The sequence below is a fragment of the Apiospora kogelbergensis genome (assembly GCF_038363985.1).
Source record: "Apiospora kogelbergensis strain CBS 113332 chromosome Unknown utg000002l_segment0_segment0, whole genome shotgun sequence".
NCBI lineage: Eukaryota > Fungi > Ascomycota > Sordariomycetes > Amphisphaeriales > Apiosporaceae > Apiospora > Apiospora kogelbergensis.
This window is the reverse complement of record NW_027117419.1, coordinates 188880-210467: the sequence shown is the minus strand read 5'-3', so window position 1 is coordinate 210467 and position 21588 is coordinate 188880. Positions and strand designations below refer to the sequence as shown.

At 49.5% G+C, this 21588-nt stretch overlaps 5 protein-coding genes across 5 annotated transcripts; 3 read left to right on the top strand and 2 right to left on the bottom strand.

Moving 5' to 3' along the window:
- Positions 1-232: 232 nt before the first annotated feature.
- On the top strand, positions 233-3427 carry PG998_002960 (uncharacterized protein; the record flags this gene model as incomplete). The annotated part of the gene is made up of 7 exons (XM_066869778.1): positions 233-517; positions 610-1129; positions 1167-2033; positions 2084-2377; positions 2441-3214; positions 3269-3285; positions 3404-3427. 7 exons carry the CDS (start codon positions 233-235, stop codon positions 3425-3427), a joined length of 2781 nt encoding a protein of 926 aa, XP_066733528.1.
- A 3246-nt stretch (positions 3428-6673) lies between these two features.
- PG998_002959 (glycoside hydrolase family 61 protein) lies at positions 6674-7573 on the top strand (the record flags this gene model as incomplete). Its single annotated transcript, XM_066869777.1, has 5 exons — positions 6674-6725; positions 6780-6828; positions 6882-7299; positions 7353-7436; positions 7487-7573. 5 exons carry the CDS (start codon positions 6674-6676, stop codon positions 7571-7573), a joined length of 690 nt encoding a protein of 229 aa, XP_066733527.1.
- A 3812-nt stretch (positions 7574-11385) lies between these two features.
- On the bottom strand, positions 11386-12653 carry PG998_002958 (uncharacterized protein; the record flags this gene model as incomplete). The annotated part of the gene is made up of 2 exons (XM_066869776.1): positions 11930-12653; positions 11386-11862 (listed from the first exon to the last, which is right to left on the bottom strand). Exons 1-2 carry the CDS (start codon positions 12470-12472, stop codon positions 11386-11388), a joined length of 1020 nt encoding a protein of 339 aa, XP_066733526.1. The 5' UTR covers positions 12473-12653.
- Positions 12654-13566: 913 nt separating this feature from the next.
- On the top strand, positions 13567-14652 carry PG998_002957 (uncharacterized protein; the record flags this gene model as incomplete). Its single annotated transcript, XM_066869775.1, has 1 exon — positions 13567-14652. One exon carries the CDS (start codon positions 13567-13569, stop codon positions 14650-14652), a length of 1086 nt encoding a protein of 361 aa, XP_066733525.1.
- Positions 14653-18623: 3971 nt separating this feature from the next.
- PG998_002956 (uncharacterized protein) lies at positions 18624-20833 on the bottom strand (the record flags this gene model as incomplete). Its single annotated transcript, XM_066869774.1, has 2 exons — positions 18624-20471; positions 20528-20833. 2 exons carry the CDS (start codon positions 20831-20833, stop codon positions 18624-18626), a joined length of 2154 nt encoding a protein of 717 aa, XP_066733524.1.
- Between the last annotated feature and the right edge of the window lie 755 nt (positions 20834-21588).

The window sequence follows — 21588 nt, the reverse complement described above, 5'->3', positions numbered from 1 at the left end:
GGGTACGCTACATCCAGTGCACATCAAGCAATGTGTATTATAAACCGCTGCGGGATCTAGCATGCACCTTTGCGAAGTTTGTCTCTTTCTTTTACACACAAGATCCCGCATCTAGCAACTTGTCTCCTCTCCTCTACGCTCGAATCTTGGTTCGTAACTAGACTGAAGCCTTTCAGCCACCCCGCGATCGTAATACTATTGAGCGGGCACCGAGCCACTAAGTCGACAAAAAATGACCGACCGCGAATGCGACGACTTACCTCAGAGCGCCGCTTTGTGGGAGCTCTACAACCGAAAGCGCGCACTCGAGTCCAAGCAGGAGAAGAAGAATGACCTTGCAAAGGAAGTGGAAGCGCTTGCGAAAGAGGAGGAAGTGCTTGAGAAAGAGGCGGCCAGAGTTGCCCAAAAGCGCCGCATCGTCGACGCCAAGTGTAAGACTCGGCGAGCGGAACTCGCGCAAGTCAGCGCGGGTTGCGAGTCTGAGAAGGCAGATCTGCAGCGCTCTTGGCGGTATATGGTAGGTCAATCAATCTCAAGTGAAACTCTTCTTCCTTTCGCTGTTCCCATGACGTCTCGTTTCAGAAGATCAATAAACCTAATGCACCCAAGTTTGGTGGGAGCGCCGACCGCCCCAGCTCGCAGCATCCGTCCGATCCTTTGCCAACATCGGACGACGAATCGAGTGAAGACGTGCTGGACCCCCCACAGCAATCCAGACAGCCACAGACCCATACAGTGGAGAATGCAGCAAGATCTACAAATAATCAGCCGCCTGCTGCCACACGTACCGGTCGTATAAGCAGACCCCCACCTCGATACTCGCCCACTCTACGCGCGACCAATTCCACCCGTGCTTCGCCTTATGTCTCTGCGAACAATGGAAGGGCAGCTGTAGGACAGTTGGCATCCCAGCCCAGCTACCGCACCGTGGTAGATGATACTCCTGCAAATAGCCGCTCGAAACGGAATCAGCAACGCCGGGAGGAAGATCCCGAGCTTTCCGGACATGTACAGAAGAAGAGAAAGACGGCCGCGGCGACGCCAAAACCGTACACCATCGACTTTGCCGATGTGTTCCAAGAGGGATTCGCACAACACAAGCATATGATCATACAATACCCACCAGGAAGTGACCAGTGGTACATCCTACGATGTGATGTTCATAGGCGCCATTTCAAACAGAATCCACTCTATGGGGCTGCGAACCACCTGCGAGCAGCAGAGCATCAGGGTCCCGAGCGGCACCCTAGATATTGACATGTCTGAGTGGCCCGTCCGGTGGGCTTCAACTATCAAGAAGATGGGGCTGCGCGTATTGAATTGCGACGCGACGAAGGCAGAGAAGAATAACGCGGCGTTCACCCAAGCGTTGGATGCTGGCTATAAACCCCTTGGACCCGATCCGAACCAACAACCCACCCTGAAGGAGACACACCAGATCCCTTCTCGGCCATGGCCAGCATTACGGGAAGAGGTCGCAACGGACACATCCAGACCGACTACCAGAGCGGAGTCGGAAGAGCGTGAACGTGAAGTTATCACGCAGCCTCTCGAGGGGAAGCCCTATCTTGGATACTGGCGATCTGGTTCGCGTGGTCAAGGCTGGTACGCCCTCATCGTACTACCCCTCGGGAGCTTCAGTGCGATCGGACTGCACGGCAGTTTTCTCGAGACAGAGCTCACGAAGTCTGTACCTGCATGCTACGAGCGCCAGAATGGCGCTGTTCTTCAATGGGCTGAGGGATACCGCGATGGAGAGCGTCTCGCCAACAAGCGCCAGTTTCCGGTCATGTGGTTTCATGACGCCCAAACCTTCTCTCTGTGCAAGGACCTAATGATACCAGACCCGGTTTGGTATAATTGGCTGCAAGCTTCGGACCTCCGGCCGCTCAGCAGTAATTGCGAATCCGGTGGAAATAAGCGACCTCGCGGCTATAGTAGCGCACTTGAATATGCCAGTCAACTGGACAGAATCAAGGCGGCCAGGCATCACCGTACGGCCAAAACTGGTGACACTCAAACCCAGGCTACGGGTCTGTGCATCTGCTCTGACCGGAACTGTGCCTATGCTGATACTTCATAGGACCGCTCCCAACGAAAAGCGTCGCCGGAGACACAACTGAGGAAGGGCACGAATGTGGCCGGCCCGAGTCGGCTGGCAACAGTACTTCAGCAGACCGATTTCTTGCTATCGCATCCGATGCTAAGATAGAGCCTTCCCAAGATAGCAGCGAAAACGAAGACTGGGACGACATGGTCTCGAATTTGCACCGCAGATATGATGAGAGAGACGAGAGCAAATCTTGTGATGGTACAATTGATTACACGACTGACGATCGGCTCAGAGCGGCATCGTTTGATAGCTCGCTGATTGAAGGTCAGACCACCGTCAATAGGGCCCCGTACAGCGGTTGAAGGTGTTAACGCTAAACTGTCGCAGGCCAACATGGCATATCCACTAATGACTACGACGCGCCTACCATCTCAAACAAGACAGAGGCGGTGAATCCTCATTTGGAGGATCCGGAGGATATTCAAAGAAGTGCAGATCGCTTTGCAATTCGCAGCTCTCAGCAGCCGCTGCCTTCTGAGCTGCTAGAAACTGCCGTGCCGAGCTTGCTAACGATCGGTCAAGAAGCCCCGCACCTGGTGTCAGCCTCTGCGCCTCCAAATGGTTCTGTCGGCGGTCAAGAGCAGGCGTACACTGTGCGTACTATGGGCGAAGGCCACCTCTTGCCTGTTCCAAGACCCGTCTTGGCACAGCCTGCTGCGATAGCTCTGGATAGGGCTTCAACCCAACAGCAATCACCAGCCTCGGTCAACCCTAAGACTGGCCTCCGTTATGTACTTAATGATGCATCACATGCGCTTTTGAGGGGTGGAGCAGAGACAGTAGCTACGCTACTAGGTAGTCCCGGCTTCCACTCCGGTAATAACAATCACTCCGGAATGCCTCAGACTCTTAGTATTGCTAACGCGCCGACCACTCCTAGCATGAGCAACTACTATTCGCTAAATTCTCGAGGGTCAACTCGAGTTTATCAAATGGAAAGTTTCCATCCACTTTCTCAAGCCGATAGCAGCAACGTTGAGCATCCTGAGGGCTTAACTACTCAGTCGGGTCACAAGACGAAGCAGAAGTTCTGTAGAACGAAAACCGGCTGCTTAACGTGCCGGAGGAGAAGGAAGAAGTGTGACGAGCAAAAGCCCGAGTGTAAGTATAAAGGATCAGTATGAAGATTGCGCCTCATGCAACTAACGGTTACAGGTAATAATTGCCTCAGAGTTCGTTCAGCCTGTAACTATCCGAATTAAGGAAGGGAGAAGCCATCTGCTGTCCTCTCGTCTCTGCTTAAAGCTATATAGGGGCTTGACTGGGTGACACTCCTGCTCATTGATTTAGGCGGCCTATGTTGATAACTGGTAGATAGGCGAAGGCGGCAAATGATTGTTGTAAGACTGCGTTGTCACGTAGAGACATTCGAGATCAGTGAACCATTCGATGAGCGGGCGAGTACATTCTGTAAAATGTGTATATGATGTGTATACATAAGCAACCTGTTCTACGTAGCCTGCCAAATCATGCCCGTCAACTCAATAAGTTCCAGCTTCTGAGTCTCACTTGTATCGAACCTGAACTCTCCCCAAGTTTAATAATAATGTTAAGACCTCCATTATTGGGTATAGTTTCTAGGAAGTCTCGAATAGCGTGCGTTGAAGCTAACGCCTTTGCTTGTCAGAGTAGCTTTCAGGATAATTCAGAGTTGACTTACTATAAGTGCGTTCGGTAATGGCCATGGAAGCATGCATATTATGCTCGCCAGGGCTGCCAAAATGTGAATTGTCAGGTTTATTCGTATTATCAGCTTGTTCCTTTCAGTCAACGAGTTGATTCGAATCCACTCCCAAATCATCCAAAAACGAAAGAGAAGGACAGAAGCCCCAACCATTACCCTGTCCCAAGGCTGAATCTTTCCGACAAGTGCACTTCCAATGATGAGCAGTAGGATCACAAAGGCCAGTATAGCTCCTAACAGAAATGGTTTGAAATTGGGCAGTCCTCGCTGTGCCGAGCCAATGGCCCAGATACTCTGCATTCGTGAGTCGAAGCGATACCAAATGTGATATGTAACTCACCTCTTTTACGATACTTGATAGTACGACTGAACCGGCAAACGGCAAGGTCCACCCAATTCCGGACGACCATGAGAGAATTGTGAAGATAACCTGCGATGATGCTGCCACCATAATTTGTATTCCAGCGAGAAATGAGAACGGAAGCTTGTACCGAGAACAGTAGGAATCAGAGGCCGTAGAAAGCCGGAAATTCAACTTTTAGATGCGATATACCATAAAATGGACAGTTATAAGACTCAAAGCAAGTGTGATGCCCATGGCAACACGCTGCGAGGTAGGAAGGTCCATAGTATATGTGGTGGTTCTCGTGTAGTTTAGCATTCTCAGAAAAAAGGATTGTCTGCTGTCTGTGTCCTTTATATAGGTGTTTGGCAACCCCTTGTACTCGAACTCTGACATAGAGGTAGTATCAACGTACCTTGTATCTTGTTCACTCAGCCTACAACTGTCCGCTTTCACTTTGACTGCCCGTGCAATCCAGAGTGAAACTAACCTGATCCATTATATCTTATCGCGCTGAGATGTCCTGGAACCAATTATTTTCGAGTGCTAGTTGTTTATTTATGTTGCAAACAAGGTAGAGTTGAGCGGCATCTAGCGGAGAAGCCATTCATTTATATAGTTGAGCTCGCGTCTGGCAAACTCAGAAGGAACAGGCGCCGGGCCTTTACGTGGTAACTAACTCGTTCAGCTTTAGGTTGCTTCAAGCTACGTACGACATCATATAAATTATGAGCGTTCGTAGCTTCCAGTATTACCATCTTCTTTCGTAAGAGGGGTGAAGGAGTGTATTGTCTAAATGCCTTGGCCTTCCACCCTGAAGCCTGGTTGCAGGCTAGATCTTTATAGACCTAGTCAGAAGTGGTCAGAGTGCAGAAGTGGTCAGAGTGTCTGTAGAATAATCTAGATACATCTGAAGTCTGGTAGACTTGCAGAGAATGGAGGAGAGGTACCTCCCAACAAGAATAGAGTGGAATGGGAGGTTTAGTGGGACGAAGCATGTTTCATATAGTAACGACGTAAATTTCCTAGTGAAACCCAGCTTCCTAGTTTACATCTCCACGGCATTCAACAACCTTACAACCAATGTGAACGACATAAATCGACAAGGGCCCTTAAACGGACCCAGCCTTAGCTTGTACAAAGGCGGCTCTTCGGACGAGGGACAACATATTCTGTACCTGCTCAATGTTTTGAAAGGCTAGATGCCCATCTAAGCCCATATGCCAGCTACACCACCCATGATATTTATCATTCCCATCGTATCAGCAAGTACCTGTTCTATGGTTAGGGAGCTCTGAGAATCGACTAGATGAGGTGAATGGTCGAGACATACCAAGCCTGCACAAAGGACGATACCTAGACAAATTGCCATCACTTGGCAAATACCAGCGAGGTGGACGTGCCCGGCCGCATCCAGTTGATGGGACCAGTTCCAGGCCAAGAAGATGGTTCGAATAGAGGACGCTGCCCAAATCACTGTAAGCAGATTCACGATACGTGAGATGCGTTCTTTAGCTCGTCCAGTTAACCGTGGCTCGAGGCTCAGGAATGGAACCATCCCCCAGATGACGATGGTAAAGTAAACTGTGATAAAAGCAAGGTGTGCAAGGTATTCGTCTACATGACGGTAGGCGTCGTTTGTCTCAAAAACTGGCCGAAGTCTGTTCTGTGTAAACCAAGCAAAGTAAGCGGTTGCCCCCGGGATGACCAACAGAATGGCAAGAAGCATGAGCATCTCAGTAAGGCAGCCTAGGCAATACAGGAAGTATGAGGCCTGAAGAAGGCATTGAGAGACGGGCGCCATCTGGATGTAGTACATGGAGGCCGACGATAGTTGAAAAGGCTGGTTGCATAGCTTTGTATACTGGATGTATCTCGCGGAAACCCGGGGGAAACAACGCTTCCAGCTATATTTTAGAGCTCGATTGCTGGTTAGTACAGCCACAGAATGCTGAGTTTCGCCTATATCTGTCAGGATCTATCAAAGAGTACGCTAGTCTATTGTGGATTCTTGAGTCGTTTCCTTGTCCCCCAAAGTCCTTACATACTCCAGATTCGGCTCATGTCGCTCCTTTTTGTATTGCTTCTGGCTCAGTGTCTAAAAAAATATCGCATCAAAACCACCTTCACGCTCAGCCGCAGCCAATTCGCTGCTTGCGGCTTCCTCCCAAAAGCGTAGCCCATCTGAGACAGCCATCAGTTCCGCAGCTGGCTCCAACCTTACATCCTGGTTGTACGAGAGCCAGGTCAGCAGAAAGGATCCTGACTAGGGGCCGGATCGGGTCCTGCATTGGGTTTTGATTCCTCTCAGCATAAGGACTAGCGCAGGCACGCTTTCGCCTCATCTAAGTGGCCGCAGCCTCGCTACTGGCCAATATAGGATTGCTAAGGCAGCCAGCCGGTCGATGTCTTCCACGGTGGCTCTGCCCAGAGCCTTGTCATACTAACTTACATACATACATATTAGACATACTGGCTGCTCACCAAGGGGAAACTCGGAGACTACCGTGGATTCAACGAGGAAGAGAGCAGAATGAAGCATGTTATTCTGATTGCGCATTTGCTTGGCCTGGTATACGCCCACTGTAAGTAATCGAGAGCACGACTGCCAGGAGATGGGTGACTGATATGGTTGGAAGACATATTCCCTAACCTGATACATGATGGTGAAGTGACGGAAGACTGGGCGTGAGTCCCTTTCCTATGCGTGCCCCTGCCACCAAAGACTTATTTGTAAACAGCTATGTCCGTCAAACCTCGAACTACGAGAGCCAAAGCCCGGTCATGAATGCCTCCGCAGCACAGATCCGATGCGACGAGCTGGGGAGTCCCCCTTATAGCGCCGGAATTCGCCAGGTCATAGCTGGGGAGACAGTGGGGTTTCGGGTCAGCCCAAGCATTCAACACCCCGGCCCAGTGGCATTCTACATGGCCAAAGATCCAAAAGCGCATACGGCAAAGACTTTCGACGGCGACGGCGACGTCTGGTTTAAGATTGCTCAGGAACAGCCAGACTTTGGCATCTCACAGCTGACGTGGCCGTCGGAGGGAAGAACCGAACTGTCTGTCCGAATCCCCCAGTGTATAGTCGCTGGAGACTACTTACTTCGAGTGGAGCACCTCGGTCTACATGGCGCCTATAATATTGGCGGTGCACAAGTAAGAACATTGTCTTTATTTTGCGGTGGCCTCTGCTTATAACTATGAGACAGCTCTTCCAAGCATGCGCTCAGCTGTCTGTGTCTGGGTCGGGCACTAGGGAGTTCCCTGGAGTCCATCTTCCTGGTGCCTATTCAGTAAGCAGAAGAGAATTTGTAGTATATCGTGATACCTAACGTGCTTGCAGGAGAATGACCCCGGTATCCATGTGAACTTGTGGTGGCCGGTACCTACAAACTACACGAATCCAGGTCCTCTACCCATACAATGTTGATAGGTTCTTCAGCAAGAAAGATTCCACGCAATTTCTCGTAAGGCAGGGGAATCAAGCTTTTCGTTTCGCATACCGGTCATCATGAGTGAGGTTTTGGCGTTAAACTCGAATGGAAGGCATGGAAGGAAGCTTTGTGTCTTGACGCTGTCTTGTTAGCATAACAATTACAAGGGTGTTAGGGGAGTAGCACACTATAAATACCTACTCTACTCCTGTTATCTCCCAGTGATCTCTTACTGCCGTTTGCTCTATTCCATTCAACAGCTTCCCTGCATACAAACAACCTCAAATCATACCTTTACTCTAGTTTCTCTAGCTACTACGCACCACGTCAACCATCAATACGACTATTTTGACTTCTCAGTCTATCGATACCGGATTCAACAAAATCAATAGACTCTATTGAGCTCGTAGCAAGGAACGCCACCTACCTACCACCATTTACTACCCAATCGTGTTCGAGAATGCCATCAAGTTTGACGCCACTTGGGAGCCAGTGTGGGTAGATGCATACGAAATCAGCGGGGAGGGGGTTCCATATCTCTACGAGGCACAAAGACAGAGATGCGCATGACCACTGCTCTCGACAAGCTAATCTGTTCCATTGATGAATCTATAGTGTCTCGCTCTCCTAGAAATAACGAAAACGCAGGATGTGTCTCGTGAAGGGAATATCCAAATCTGCATCGCCCTCTATGCATTGCGTATGCTTTACCTGCTCTTATCCTCCGCCAAAATCGGCGACGCTGTCTGCTGTAGTACTAGCTCTTCCACGACCCCCATCGACTTCTGAAGCAGGACAAGTGCTTTGTGTAGATTTGCAAGTAGCCTGTAGAGATGCCCAACATAGGAGGACGATCGCTCCTCTGGGGGGGATCTCGACGTGCTGGACTCACCCTCGTCACCGGTCGAGGGGCTGTGCTGCTCTGATATAGCGAAACTGCTCTCGTTTGAGGCTGAGTCATCGATAAAATCCTTGAGGCTACCTGGGCTGTCTAGCACATCACTAGAGCAATGACTGTTGGTCCCTACATCAATTACTTAATGAAAAGCCATCTTTTGCTTAACCATCGACTTACCTATGTCGTCGTCTTCCGCTTCCGAATCATCAAGGAATGTGTTGCAGTGAGCTGACATTGCCGTGGCTGTCCTTCTCGATATGCTGTCTATATATACCAATTTCGTTTGCAAAGATGTTTTGGATGAGTAAAAAAGCTCAGGTAGTAAGGAAAGGTGGAGTGATGGAAGCCTTGAAGTTCTACTATACTACAATCATTGCTTTACTAGACATATATACTGAAGCCGAACTGTATGTACGGCCAAAATGAAAGCGCAGTGTCATCAATCGTTCAGCTTCTTGCTCTTTTCGCTTTTTAGCCGCTTACATTGTAGAAAGATTGATACTGTAGCCATCAAGAACATGAAGCGGTGATTCACTCGGGACTGTAACCCTGTTTCAGAAGAGACGGATCCTACATTTGCACCGGGTGCCCTTTGCATAGATACTGGATTGCAAGATGCACAAGCTACAGTAGGGTAGATGTACACCTCAGGATGGGGAGGAAGCGCTTTTTGTAGCCGACTCACATGCAGCTTGTTCCCAACTGCATTCGGATTATGGACACCGGGCTGTATGATCGCGCGTTTATGGCGTACAGGACGATAAGATCCATATGTTACAATAGGCTAGATATAGACCCAAGAATGGATGGAGGTGTTGATGACGCCGCCACTCCATATTGGCGAACAGCAGCAGACCCGTGGAGGGTGGAGATCATGCAGGTACCAGCACACTCACGTGGCAAGTCACTTGCTCTCTTGATGCTACTTCACTGTGCTTACAACATATATTGTACAATGCACACGGTCGTACGTACTGTATCATAGAGACTATATGCGCTCTGTAGTCTCTCCCCATACCTTAAATACTTTGTTTCCGTTCTTTTATCTTCTTTCGTAGCCCCTCCCTCTTCCTCCTTGGTGGTACCGTAGGCGTCGTCTTATCCTCCTCCCTTAATTTCAGGGAACGACCACGGTCTCAGTAACGAGAAGCCCGACACTCAGCATACGGCTCCCACCGACGCTCTTTTTACGTTTGGGATCGTTACCGACGTACGGAGAGGCTCAGAGCTCGAGTCCCGATGATCAACGGGGCGACGGCTTTAATCGACCTCACAGTCAACGTACTCAATTGTCGTCGTTGCCGCGCCGTTATTTCAAGCGATGAGCAAACTGCCGAGTTCTGCTATGTTCTTGAGCGTTGTCGATGTGTACGTCTTGAGGATCTCCACGTTAAACCACGCTGATCAGCGATAGATCCTTTGCGCAAGCTGTCAAGTATATCGGTGTCCGCAGATCTCCCATCAAGGACTTTGTGGGCCTCAAAGACCCTTGAAGACATTCCGGCTTGGGACGTGTGAGATATGCTGGCAGTGGATGAAGGTTCCGGACCGGCTGCCGTGTGGTACGCTGTCTTGCCCCATGTCGAACGTAGCTAACATAGGAAAGGACACACATTTTGCTGTCGATGCGTGGCACTGAACCGTATGTACTCGGCTGCATATCCAACATGCCGGACTGAGTGGCGTGATCTGCCCCTTCGACACCCCCGTCGCATTTGCCGCATGTGGAATATTGGGATGGAAGTGACGCTTCCAAAGCCAACTACGCACCATAGAGATCATGTAAAAGGGGGTTCATTGGTACGAAGAGTGAGATATGGACGCCATAGGAGGTATTTCCTTTTCGACGAAACAGCCAGAGCCAGCCGGGAGATTGTGGGCAGCACTCAGGCTAGCGTTGACGAGACGCGTTTTTAGCAGTTGCTACATAATTCAGTTCAGTTTCCTAATTCATTGTGCTCTTTGCGCTCTTCTCCATCGATGTGCGACAGTGTCCAACATGATCAGTCACTGCCTTGCTAGTGAATCCCTCTCTTACTATGTATGCAATCCAGCTCTCCTTCTACAAGCACGCCACTATGCTCTGGGCACGGAAAAGTACGATGTTCCACTCGCCGCTCCCAAGTCGCTTAGACTTTATAATGTTACCGCAGTATTTGCATAATATACCAACCGATTTCCCCCATCTCTATACAGCTCTCAAGTGATAGACTATGATAGGAGAAGTCGAAGCACGAGGAATAATAATCTTCCTCTAACTGATGAGCTGGGTCGTTGGTCCGCGGCAAAGTCATGATAGGTAGGCCATGTGCTTCATGAGCAGAGTTGATGGTGATGTTTTCGGAGGTGCACATCGTCGTGGAGGTCTTGTGGTTGAGGAAAGTGAAGAAAGAAAAGGAAAGAGTGATTCTATCTGATGAAGGATGTAAGCTAAGGCACCCCTTCACGGACCGTCCCACCATTAGCGACCATTTCAATCAAAGTTATCTCCACGGCCGAAATCGATTTAAAACTGCTATCTTCGAGTATTTCCAACAACAATACAATCTTCTACTTCGGTTCCGTCCCCTTCAATGATTTCATTAACGTTACGTGTACAGTATCAAATCATCTGGTCACCATAACGATAACGGCGCCACTGTCCACGGTCCCACGAGGCAGAAGAGGCAGAGGCAGCTGCCTTCAAATGGTTTCCCCACCAACCACTTACCAGCAGGTTTTCTATCTCCTTTGGCTTGGGGAAAGCGGAGCTATCCCGCCAAACAAGCTACCAAACAAACTACGAAAGCTACCCCGCCAAACCAGAAAAGCTATCCACCAAAGAAACATCCCAGACTGCCTAGAAGGAAAGAGTCATTTACGTATTTGGCTAGATCAGAGCTGGCGGAAGATCAGTACGGCGATAGCACTTCAATTCGCTCGATGGGCACTTTGAGGCTGACAGACTTCCAGTGTATGACAGGTTGTGAAACCTTGCAGCAAGGCAGCCAGGTGTGTATACATTGCGCATAAGATAGCGATATGAAAGATCTGGTGTGAGCTTCCCCAAATATCAAATTTACCCGGTGCAAAACGCTCCGGAATGCGGAACTGCAGATATTCGTCAGAATCCAAGTCTCTCAGGAGATGGCATACGCGGTGAGCGTATAGACTTACCGCGTACAGGCTAACTCCGGTGCCGTAGAAAGTAAGCTCGAGCAGATACCATTTCATTCCCGAATATTGGAGCATATATTCGAGCCCGTATCGCTGGACTCCATGCAGCAGTGGTATAAACGATGAAGCGCCAAAAGCAACGAAGGCGCCCACCCTCACTTTCCGCAAGCGGGGCGTTCTGAGCGCTGGATGCGAAATTAGAACACCGGTAGCAGTGCCTGTGGATAGGATCTGGGTAGCTCATGTCAGCAAGGGAGATAGTAGAGTGGGGTGATGAAAACCGCTCGGGGAGACTAACAATAGCCCAGTGTAATCTCTGCAAGCCCGCTTCACAGAAGAATAAGTAGTAGATGCCAGAAGAGAACGTGCCCACTGTCACAATAACAATGCCTAGCAGATCCATTCCATGCCAGAATTCTTCTACGCCTCGCGAGTGGGGCTGCACCAGGTGGTACAGTGCGCTAAAGACCAACCAAATCTCAGCACACCATAAGTAGATCCCAAATATAGTATAATCAATGGACGAGACATTGAGAAACCGAGGCTCGCACAGGTGCTGCAGGAAGACAGTTGCGATGAGTGGTAGGAGGAGCGCCCCAACCAGATGAGTGTATACATTGCAAGTCTCGTTATGTAGGAAGGTCAGGCTGGTGAAGATCTCCAGATAGTCTGCTTTCTCTAGTCGATAGCCACTGAGGATATAATGGTTGTCGACATGCCATTCAGGGACCTCTTGCCACATGACGGTCCGCACTTTAGCCTTGGATCGGGTTGCTGGGCCGTTCGTGCTGCTCATGTTAACTTTCGGTACGTGCCGTTTTCTGAGTTCCGATCTTGACATGATTCTTCTCCCGAGATGGGTATCTGTCGAAAAGAAGTAGGTACAGTATATGGCGGAGATAGGGAAGGACACTCAAAGCGCTAAATTTCTGAAGAAGGGGTAAAGGAAGGATAGACGTTGCAACGAAGAAGCGATATACATTTGGAACGGTGCTGCATAATTCGATCCGTGACATTGTGACTTAGAATCGGATACGGTCTCGTATCCTCGTACTTGCGAGTATGGCGGGGTACATGGTGCCAACAGCTACCCCTGCAAAAACGGTCTAAAACGGAAATTATCAAAGAGTAGAGAGAGGACGTAGGTTTCGCTAGTGACTTAGATCCCGTAGCGGACTTTGTCGGGGCGCAATGTGACCTTTACTTGGCCAATTGTCTGACAAGTGTCGCTAAAACTACGTTGCCTTATTTGTCTTCGAAATTCCAGTCATTATTGGCGCTCTTCTATGTACGTCAAAGCCAAATCTTGGAACTACAGCCGAGTATAAATACCGGTGTTGATTACGTCTCTCATCTTTCGTGTCTCTCATTCCCACATTCACCCTCCAAACATACAATGGCAGAGATTAAGAAAACCCCAAAATCGTCATCAGCTTCCCAAAAGGTCCAAAGAAGGGCGAGAAAGGCTGTCCTGCGGGCAAAAGGAAGCACGGGGACTTTAAGTCCCGATGAGCAAGCTGAGTTAGAAAGACTGAAGGAGAAGGCGGATGATATGGATATAGATAGCGACAACGATGATGACGATGGTACGGACGGCGTGAAACTGAACGATCTAGTTCTGGCAAGAATTCAGCAAGAGTTTGACTCCGAAAATCCAAACTACTATACCCTTTTCGGCTTGGGACACCCGAAAGGATCGGAGGAGCCTTTAGATACCGAAAGTCAAGGACAGCTCAAAAAAGGGGGACGGAATATCTGGCAACTGTGGGCATGAGTAACGTTCCGAAGAAGACGGAGTGGCTCGAGTGTAAGTCGACAAGTAGGATTGGCCGAGATACAGCGTATTAATAGGAGACTTAGTCATCAAAGCTGCGGCTGGTACACTCCTACAACCAGACAAGAAAAGAGAATACGACGAAAAGCGCGTGAAACGAAATGCTGCTGAAATGGGGGGGCCAGAACAATAGCCATTCAGGCCTCTTCATGCCCGGCAATCAGCAAACGGGCCTGCTAGAACTTTATAATGGGATCACCACAGACTTGGAAGCTTACCTCGATAAGGCCGATGATCCTAACAAGACGCCTGAAGAGCTTGCGAATGAGAATTACGAGCCACTCGATCGATTCAACGACAATCTTGTGGCGGATTATGGAAAGGAATACGGCAGAGAACATGCGCTCCCGTACTCCTTTCTGAAAGCCAAACTCCGGGAGGTCTCTGGGCTGGAGAAACGGATCGAGATAGCGGGTGACGCAGACAAGGAGAAACTTTCTAGAGAACTCGAAACCCTTCAAAGGACAATTCAAGGATACCTGGTAAAAAGAAATCTCCCTGGAAACTGGGCATCCCTGCTGCATACCCCGCCCCCGCCAGCCAATTTTGATACGTCGATTGATTCCAAATGGGATCATTGCTACAGTAAATACCCCAGAAGCAAGAATGGAGATAAGATCTTCATCGCGTGGAAGGGAAAGTCGTACGCGGTGTCAGACAAAACAGACAAAATCTTCTTGATGACACCTCAGGGACTCCTTTGCGAGGATATCGGCGCACCTGATTCAGAAGAACATAAATTCATGACGGAGCATCCAGAATACGAGTATCTCAAAAGCGCCCACCATTACAAAAAGGCCGACATTAGCGGGATTCAGGATGCCTGGTCGAAAGGTGGGGGATCAGAAAAGGCGTACCCAACAATCTATTGCCTCCTCCAGTTTAAGGCTACGAATGTCTTTCGAGTTGCCAGCCGTAGTACATCAATATGCTATCAGAAAGGTTTTGGTGACTCAGCTATTACTATCTGCAAGGGTAAAGGGATCATGTTCGAGAAACCCTACGGCGAAACGGGGACTAGCAAGAAGACGCATGGAAAGAAGAAGGTTTGGAAAGATGATAAAACCCATTTGGAAAAACAGTTGGAAGAGTCTGCAGTATTGGGTTTGCAAACAGAGGTGTACGAACTCACTGCAAAATTGGATAAAGTGCTTGGAACATTCAAGCCTCCTATCTTAACCCAGTAGAATGACAAATTGACGCGGGGAACCATGGAAACAGCAGGTCTAATTTGCCAGTCTTTCCCACATTTTCCCTTTCTCCTTTCTCCGTTCTCCTTTCTCCTTTCTCCTTTCCTTTCTCTCTTCCTTAGATACATAGTCAAACTCAATTAATTCATGGACTTGATGCAATATACGTAGTGTGGTGGCGGGAGAAGGGGTGTGTTATCTAAATGCATTGGCCCTGTTAACTAACCAACCATACAATTCACTTCGCCCTAATATACCAACCAACCATGACAACTCAGAATATAGTACCAACAAGCAACCGCTGTTAGTTGGTTTGTTTGGTTGGTTGGTTGACAACACTGGAAAATTCTACATTATCAGATATACAAGTACACCAGCTGGATTTGATGGATATGTTCGTGAGGAGTTCTTGCTTTATCAAGTTTTAGCTACAACGCTAAGGACAAGCCGAAGTGACTAGTCACCAGAACCAGGGGTTGTCTGCTCGAACATGGTTCTGGACACTGGGTTACGCTCTAGATAGCTAAAGGTGCCACAGCTGGCGGTCCTACTGAACACATGGCCATGCTTCTGGCGCCGGAGCGATCACTTCATCTTGATAGTCACCATGGTAGCCTACCTAGCACCAATACAAGCGGAAATTGTCATAAGCAGCGGTTGTAAGCAGCAGATACATGTTACTGATCCTGCCCAAATAGTCGATGAGCAAGTGAGAAAGGTAGGACGTCAAATAGATGGGGCTTTTGCAGGTCAGTTGCTCCACAATCAGAGGGATCTACGCCAAACCGGGTTCGGGTTCCCGACCGTATATCCACATTTGATATGGTCAATAATATGGACTCCCCCTATTATAACCAGAGCAAAACGGAAGAGGCCCAGGAAGATACTCCGGGCACTGCAAGGATACGAGAAGATACGGAGCCCGGATAATTGGTCAACTCCTAGAGTAATTACCGAGGACGGGCCGAGCCGTCCTCAGAGTCGAGGTGCGCCGCTTTCGAATGGAACCAAAATTATCCAGTAACATAAAGTGGTGCCTTTTGCTGCTTAAACTCGAAGACTCTCGTGAGCTGTTTCCGGTCCTGGCTTCCATAGTTGCCCGCAGAGTCGGAAGAGCAGCAATGGCGCACTAGGGCGACTAGCGGGCCAGGTCCCCTGGAAAGCAGCGTGGTAACCCCGCGTCATTCGGGTCAACTGCCTAATCTCGAGAACTTCTCCTCTTTAAGGGAAGCTGGGCCAGAAACCTTTTCGAATCCTTTTCGCCAACATGGCTCCTGAAACCAGACCAGCAAGTGCCGTGGCGAGATCACTTCCACCCAACTCGAGCTCATCATGTCAGCTACATTTCACACCCGCAAGCTAGCACTTGCTATATCTACCGTCCCGCGAGACACTATTGTAGCTCAATGGACATTCAGAAACACGCCTCAAGAAGGTCCAGAAATTTGACGGAGCCGCTTTGAATAGCTAGACGTCCATGGCCGACGCGCGACCTCGGGCGGTACTGCGACATCTTCAGCGCGCTCGCGTACTGGAACCCGACGCACGAGCGGCGGGACACGGCCGCGAGGCGGGATCGAGCTGCAAGTTGTTCTACATGCAACGTGGGAGAAGTGCGACTGTGAAAGCAGAACTGACGTCGAATGTATGCTACTGTGATCCGTGATTACGGTAGGAAGGCAGTGGGGAGAATTAAATTGGCCCAGAGCCTCTCCGGGATCCCATATTGTTTGGAGTAGAGATAGGAACACTGAAAGAAGTAGTGTCGGGTAGCAGCACAGTAGTAGCTCCTTATCTCGTGGTTTCTGCTCTGATGCAGGTGTGGGAAGTATGTGACGGGATAAGATGGCACATACGCCTGCTGGTATTGTACATATAGCCTCACATTGTACCGACGAAGGAAGCAGGAGGGCTTTGTCAGTATTACGAACCGCAGACAACTATTATAAAGAGGGAACATAATCAAAGAAACATCTTGGCCATACTGAACCAGCCTTAGTCTATACCTCTTTGAGTAATTGATGTTCTTCCCTTTTCTCTTCACCTTCCTCTACCAACCAGCAAACCTCGAAACCTTGTTCTTCGCAATTTCAAGGACGACCAAGACGATGGGAGACCAGCTGCTTCCCAGCACTGTGCCCGCTGTACAATCCACGGGTCCCGAAAGAAGACGCCAGACGAATCGCGATGCAGCCAGGGCTACTCGTGCACGAAAGGCAGAAGATATTTCACAGATGAAGGCGACAATAGAGGTACTGCGCGATGAGATACGGAAGATGAGAGCTGAAATCAGCGATCTGACGCTGCTCATTATCAAGACCCCTAATCCGCATTTCGCTGGTTCGGGATCGATTGATCCTGCTTTACTTGCGTCTGCAGATTTTCCAAATACGTACAATATGGGCGACCTATCCGACTTCTGTCCGTCATGGCCCCGTACGATGAATTCAGCACTTTTCGGAGATGGCGCGGAGTGTAATGTACGATGGCCTGAGGAGATTATCAGCGATAGAGCGAACTCTGTGGATAGTAATGCTGTGGCCTCTATGAAACAGTCGGTTGACGCGCCATCTTTGCTGCCCGACAGCAGTATCGAGAGGCTGGCCTAGCCTTGTATGGAGATGACAAGCGGTGGAGGTGCGCATGGCAATGCTTCCGTGTCGTAAAACTGCATGCAAAACTGCAGTAGATAGAAAAGCAATTGGAGATTTCGGCAAGCTGGCACTGAGACATCCTACAGAGTACAGGAAAGAAGCCTTACGGCCTTGGCGGTAAAATAGCTGTTAGAATATAGAAATGAAGGTCTACTACCTGTATTTAAGGTTGATTGTTGTGATTGTGACCATTGTATGAAAGCTATTGTTGTTCGGCTCATGTGCCAAAAGAGCATGAATATTGAACGGTGGAGGAAGCGCGTTAAGGGGGTGGCTCCTACGTCAGCCACAGGAGAAAGTAACTGTGCTACATGGGGCCGGGCTTCTAGTTCAATTGCAGGCAGAGCTCCAAACCGCGACACATGCTTTGGCTAAGCTCTGTCCGATGTAACTAAGCAGTCGGGAAAGGAAGATTGTTCATTAACACGCCGACAAAACACAGCGTAGCATCCGCCTGACTACCGTCAACAGAGCCTAAATCCGACACGGCCCTCAAGAGTCAGAGGCCCATCGAATCCAAGTCGCCGCTCGACTTCCGGACCTCTCAGGGCTTGATTCACTGGCAGAGATTGCGATGGTCCTCTGTACTGGATCAGAGCCACGTTTGGTAGGAACAATCGTTACTAATCCGAAGTCACTACTGTATGTCCTTCCTCCCTTCGCGGGATACGGAAACGTCCAGTATCCCGCGTAGCTGGTTAGGGCAATTAGCTCGCGTCACATCACACAGTTACACAGCTGTGTCTTATTTGTAGCAGGTTTTGGTTGGTAGCCATTTCTGCTGGTGTTCCAACCGCTATCTGCTTCTATCGGGGACTTAACGTGTAACGGGTCACTTGCAGCAAGGAAGACGAGAACAGCCACTACTGTTGGCAGTGGAACGACAAGGAACCTTTCGAGATCCTGAGGAAAGCAGCTATGTCGGAAACAGTACAAGCGGAGGGCTAGAAATATCAGGCGCTATGATCGCGCGGAACAGGGCTGTCTAAAGATAGTTATCTGACTAGATTGAAAGCACAGATTGAAAGCAAGTTGTACCCAATTTCGCAAATCTTCAAGAGAAAAGAAGCAACAGCAATAACTAAACATGATTTACAACAGTAATGTGCTAAGTAAGAATTCCAGATTAGGTTTGAGCCTGAGAGGAGAATGAATATTCTTCGAATTCCACGACCTTTGACTTTCGAGAAATACGTCCCCCCAGAACGTCCACCAAACAGCAGGCGAGAATCTAACAAGACGTTAGAAATTGGCACCACGACCAGAAGAGATGGTGGTACGACCACAGGAAACAACACGGCTTCAAATGATGTGTCACTCAGTCTCGTAGATTGCCCCAGTCACCTGTATGCGGGCAAACTCAAAAAGCGTCGATTCCAGGTCTGTCTGCCAACACTCTGGCCCTGGCTGGGCTGCTACTGCCCTGATGCGGACAAGTAGCTCGGCAGCTTGGAACGCCACCAATTGGGTGTAATAGTAGGGTCTTGCCTTGTCTGAGTGATCTTCCTTCAGCATCTCGAGCACCTCTTGACCCATGACATCTTGTGCAAAGACTGAGACCATTTTGACCGTAGTATTCGCCAATCTGACGAACCACAGGCGACGCTCGCTGTATTCTTCCATGCAACGGTCAAGAGTGCCAGGCTTCTCAAATCTGCCATTGCGGGTAATGACCATACACCCGTCACTACACTCGCAGATGGTGATTTCTGCCGTACAGTCTGCGGCCTCTGTCACGGTTGTAGCCGTTTCGTGCTTCGGAACTTGGAATTTGCCATTCATTATTATATCCCGTACCTCCAGCGCATCTTTTGTCTTCTGGTCATGGTGTGACGTGCTGTATTTGCGCATGCTCTTGGTTGCTGCAATGATATGCATGTGCAAGTGGGAGACGCTTTGATCTGGAAACAGGTGCAGGCCGAATTTGAAGTCTTTGACCTCGATCTGATGTATGCTGCTCTCCAACTCTTCATAGTGTTCCAAGGCGAGCCTGTAACCTTCGTCGTTCTTGCTGTCTCCCTTAGCATTTTCGATGGCCTTCCTCTGGTGAGCCAACACCCTACTCCTGAATTCTTTCTCGTTCCAACTCGACCGGAAGAGGGCGACCATATCGTCTATCAGACAGACATTGTCCTGATTCAAGGAGACGGCGTTGTAGATAGCATCTCTGGGGAGAGCGAGTAGATGGATCATGGACATGCCGGCAGCTGAGGGCTTATCAAGGTACTGTGCGACGTCAAAGGACGCCCGATTGCCGATGATGAAAGCCGTGTCACCCTCTGCTAGCTTTTCGTTAGGCGGATCTGTAAACGGAGTGCGAGCCTGCACCCATTTGTCGATCTTGGCGTAGTCATGGCCCTCATCACCTTGCAGGTAGGCTTTGACGTCTCCCGTTGCCTGACTGTGCGCCCAGAATTGCGAGATTTGCTGAGCGATCTCGTCTTGCTTCTTAGTAAACTTGTACTTCATCCCATCAAGCTCCGTCTCGTACAACCTCTCAAATATTCCCCTCGCTGGCTCCTTTTCAGCCTTGACCAGCATAGCCAGCATCGCGCCCTCTTTGAAGCGGACTGGCGGACTCCCGACGACCGAGAGGAGAGCAGAGATGGCATACGAGTGAGTTGTCAACGATACGAATTGGGCGATGTCCGTCTCGAATATATCTTCCAGCAGCCCCTTCTTGCGAGCTATATGCTCGGCTTCCGTCTCTGCATTCTCCGTACCGCCGTTTGTTCGGGCCTTCCACAGCGTATCTTCGTTCCTGAAATCAGGTTCGAAGGAGCACTCCGGGTACCGTTCTTCAATTGATGCGCGACCTCTCCTTTTATCACAAGTGTGGTTCGTCAGTCGCTCACGGAGCTTCTCCTTGACGACTGGCTGGAAATGGAGGCCGTTTTGTTGGTACGCGTCGCTGTAGATCAGATTTGTTGTCTCGAGACAGCGAGTCAGAGGACTGGTGTAGACAGTTCCTGGTAATGGCATCCCGTTCTCTTTACTCCACTGGATCAACGCCGCTCCGAGCTTCTGTGCCTGTTCTCTTCCCTTGTCGACGAGTTGTGCATCAGCCCATGTCAACCGCTCTTCGCCGTCATTGAGTGGCACTGCCTCAGCCAGTACAGGAAGTTCGTCCACCTTAGCTCCGTCTTTATAAGCCCATTTCTCCTATAATGGATCAGTCAACATCTGAGCGTGGGTGAACAATTTTCAGGCAATCATACTTTCCATTCTGAGCCTACGGCGTCCATAACTACGTTGTGCACACTTCTGCCATGGCGGGCGACGTAAATCACCTTATACGATACATGACTCCCATTGTGCTTGTTGAGATGCGCAACGTGCTTTTCTAGTCGCTGCCACTGGGACTGGGAAACCGTTGAGGGCTCCGTATCATACTCGCAGCCTTGAATGATTCCTAACTGATTCCGAGTTGCGATGGTTGGCGTGGATATTGGGCTGTCCTCGGCGCCACTTGTGTAATTGTGAAAGATATGTGGAACGATGGAAAATCTGTAATTGGATCCCATATTCGACGAGATTGTAAAGAAGAAAGATTGCAAGGGTAAAAGCTAGAGAGGGGGCAAATGGCACAGCAGAGAGCGCAGCCAATGTGATACAACTGTGTATTCGAGGAGGGATTCTATCAAGGAATGGGGGGCTATCGGGTTATATACACAGGGAATTGGGTGGCGTAAGCAGACAGCAGCAAAGGGCGCAGTGAAAATCCCAATCAGATGGAAACTCGGCAACACAAATAGGCTTGTGAGCTTTGACTCCTTATGAGGCGAATATATCGGGACAGCTACAGTATAGTGCCAAAAGCTTCCAGTCTGGGCTATGTATTATGGCTGAGGAGATTGATAATGAACTCGCCTCCTAGATGCGCTGGTCCGTCATATCTGCTTTTATGACTCTGCATCGTTACAATATGTACATACAATAAATGCTTGCTGTGTTCTCCTTCACTGTATGGGCCAGCGACTGTCTGTTGCTGTTCATACAGCACAGTATACAGCAAGCTGGTGGTTTGCGGGTGAATAGTTGATGATATGATGAGCTCGAGCTGGGCGAATGTCGCCAGGGACGCTGCTAGACCGGCTCCTAAATCCCTGTTGGCAGGATGGATTTCGGGCCCTGCTTCTCTTCGGCCTCTCTTGACGAGGATATCTTCTTGCGCAGTAGGAAGATTGGGCAGATGGTCCTGATGGCGCGGGGTCTCGAACCGGCTCGCTAATAATAGGACCTGATCCGCTGGTACGGCATTCCACTCTTCTCTTCTGTC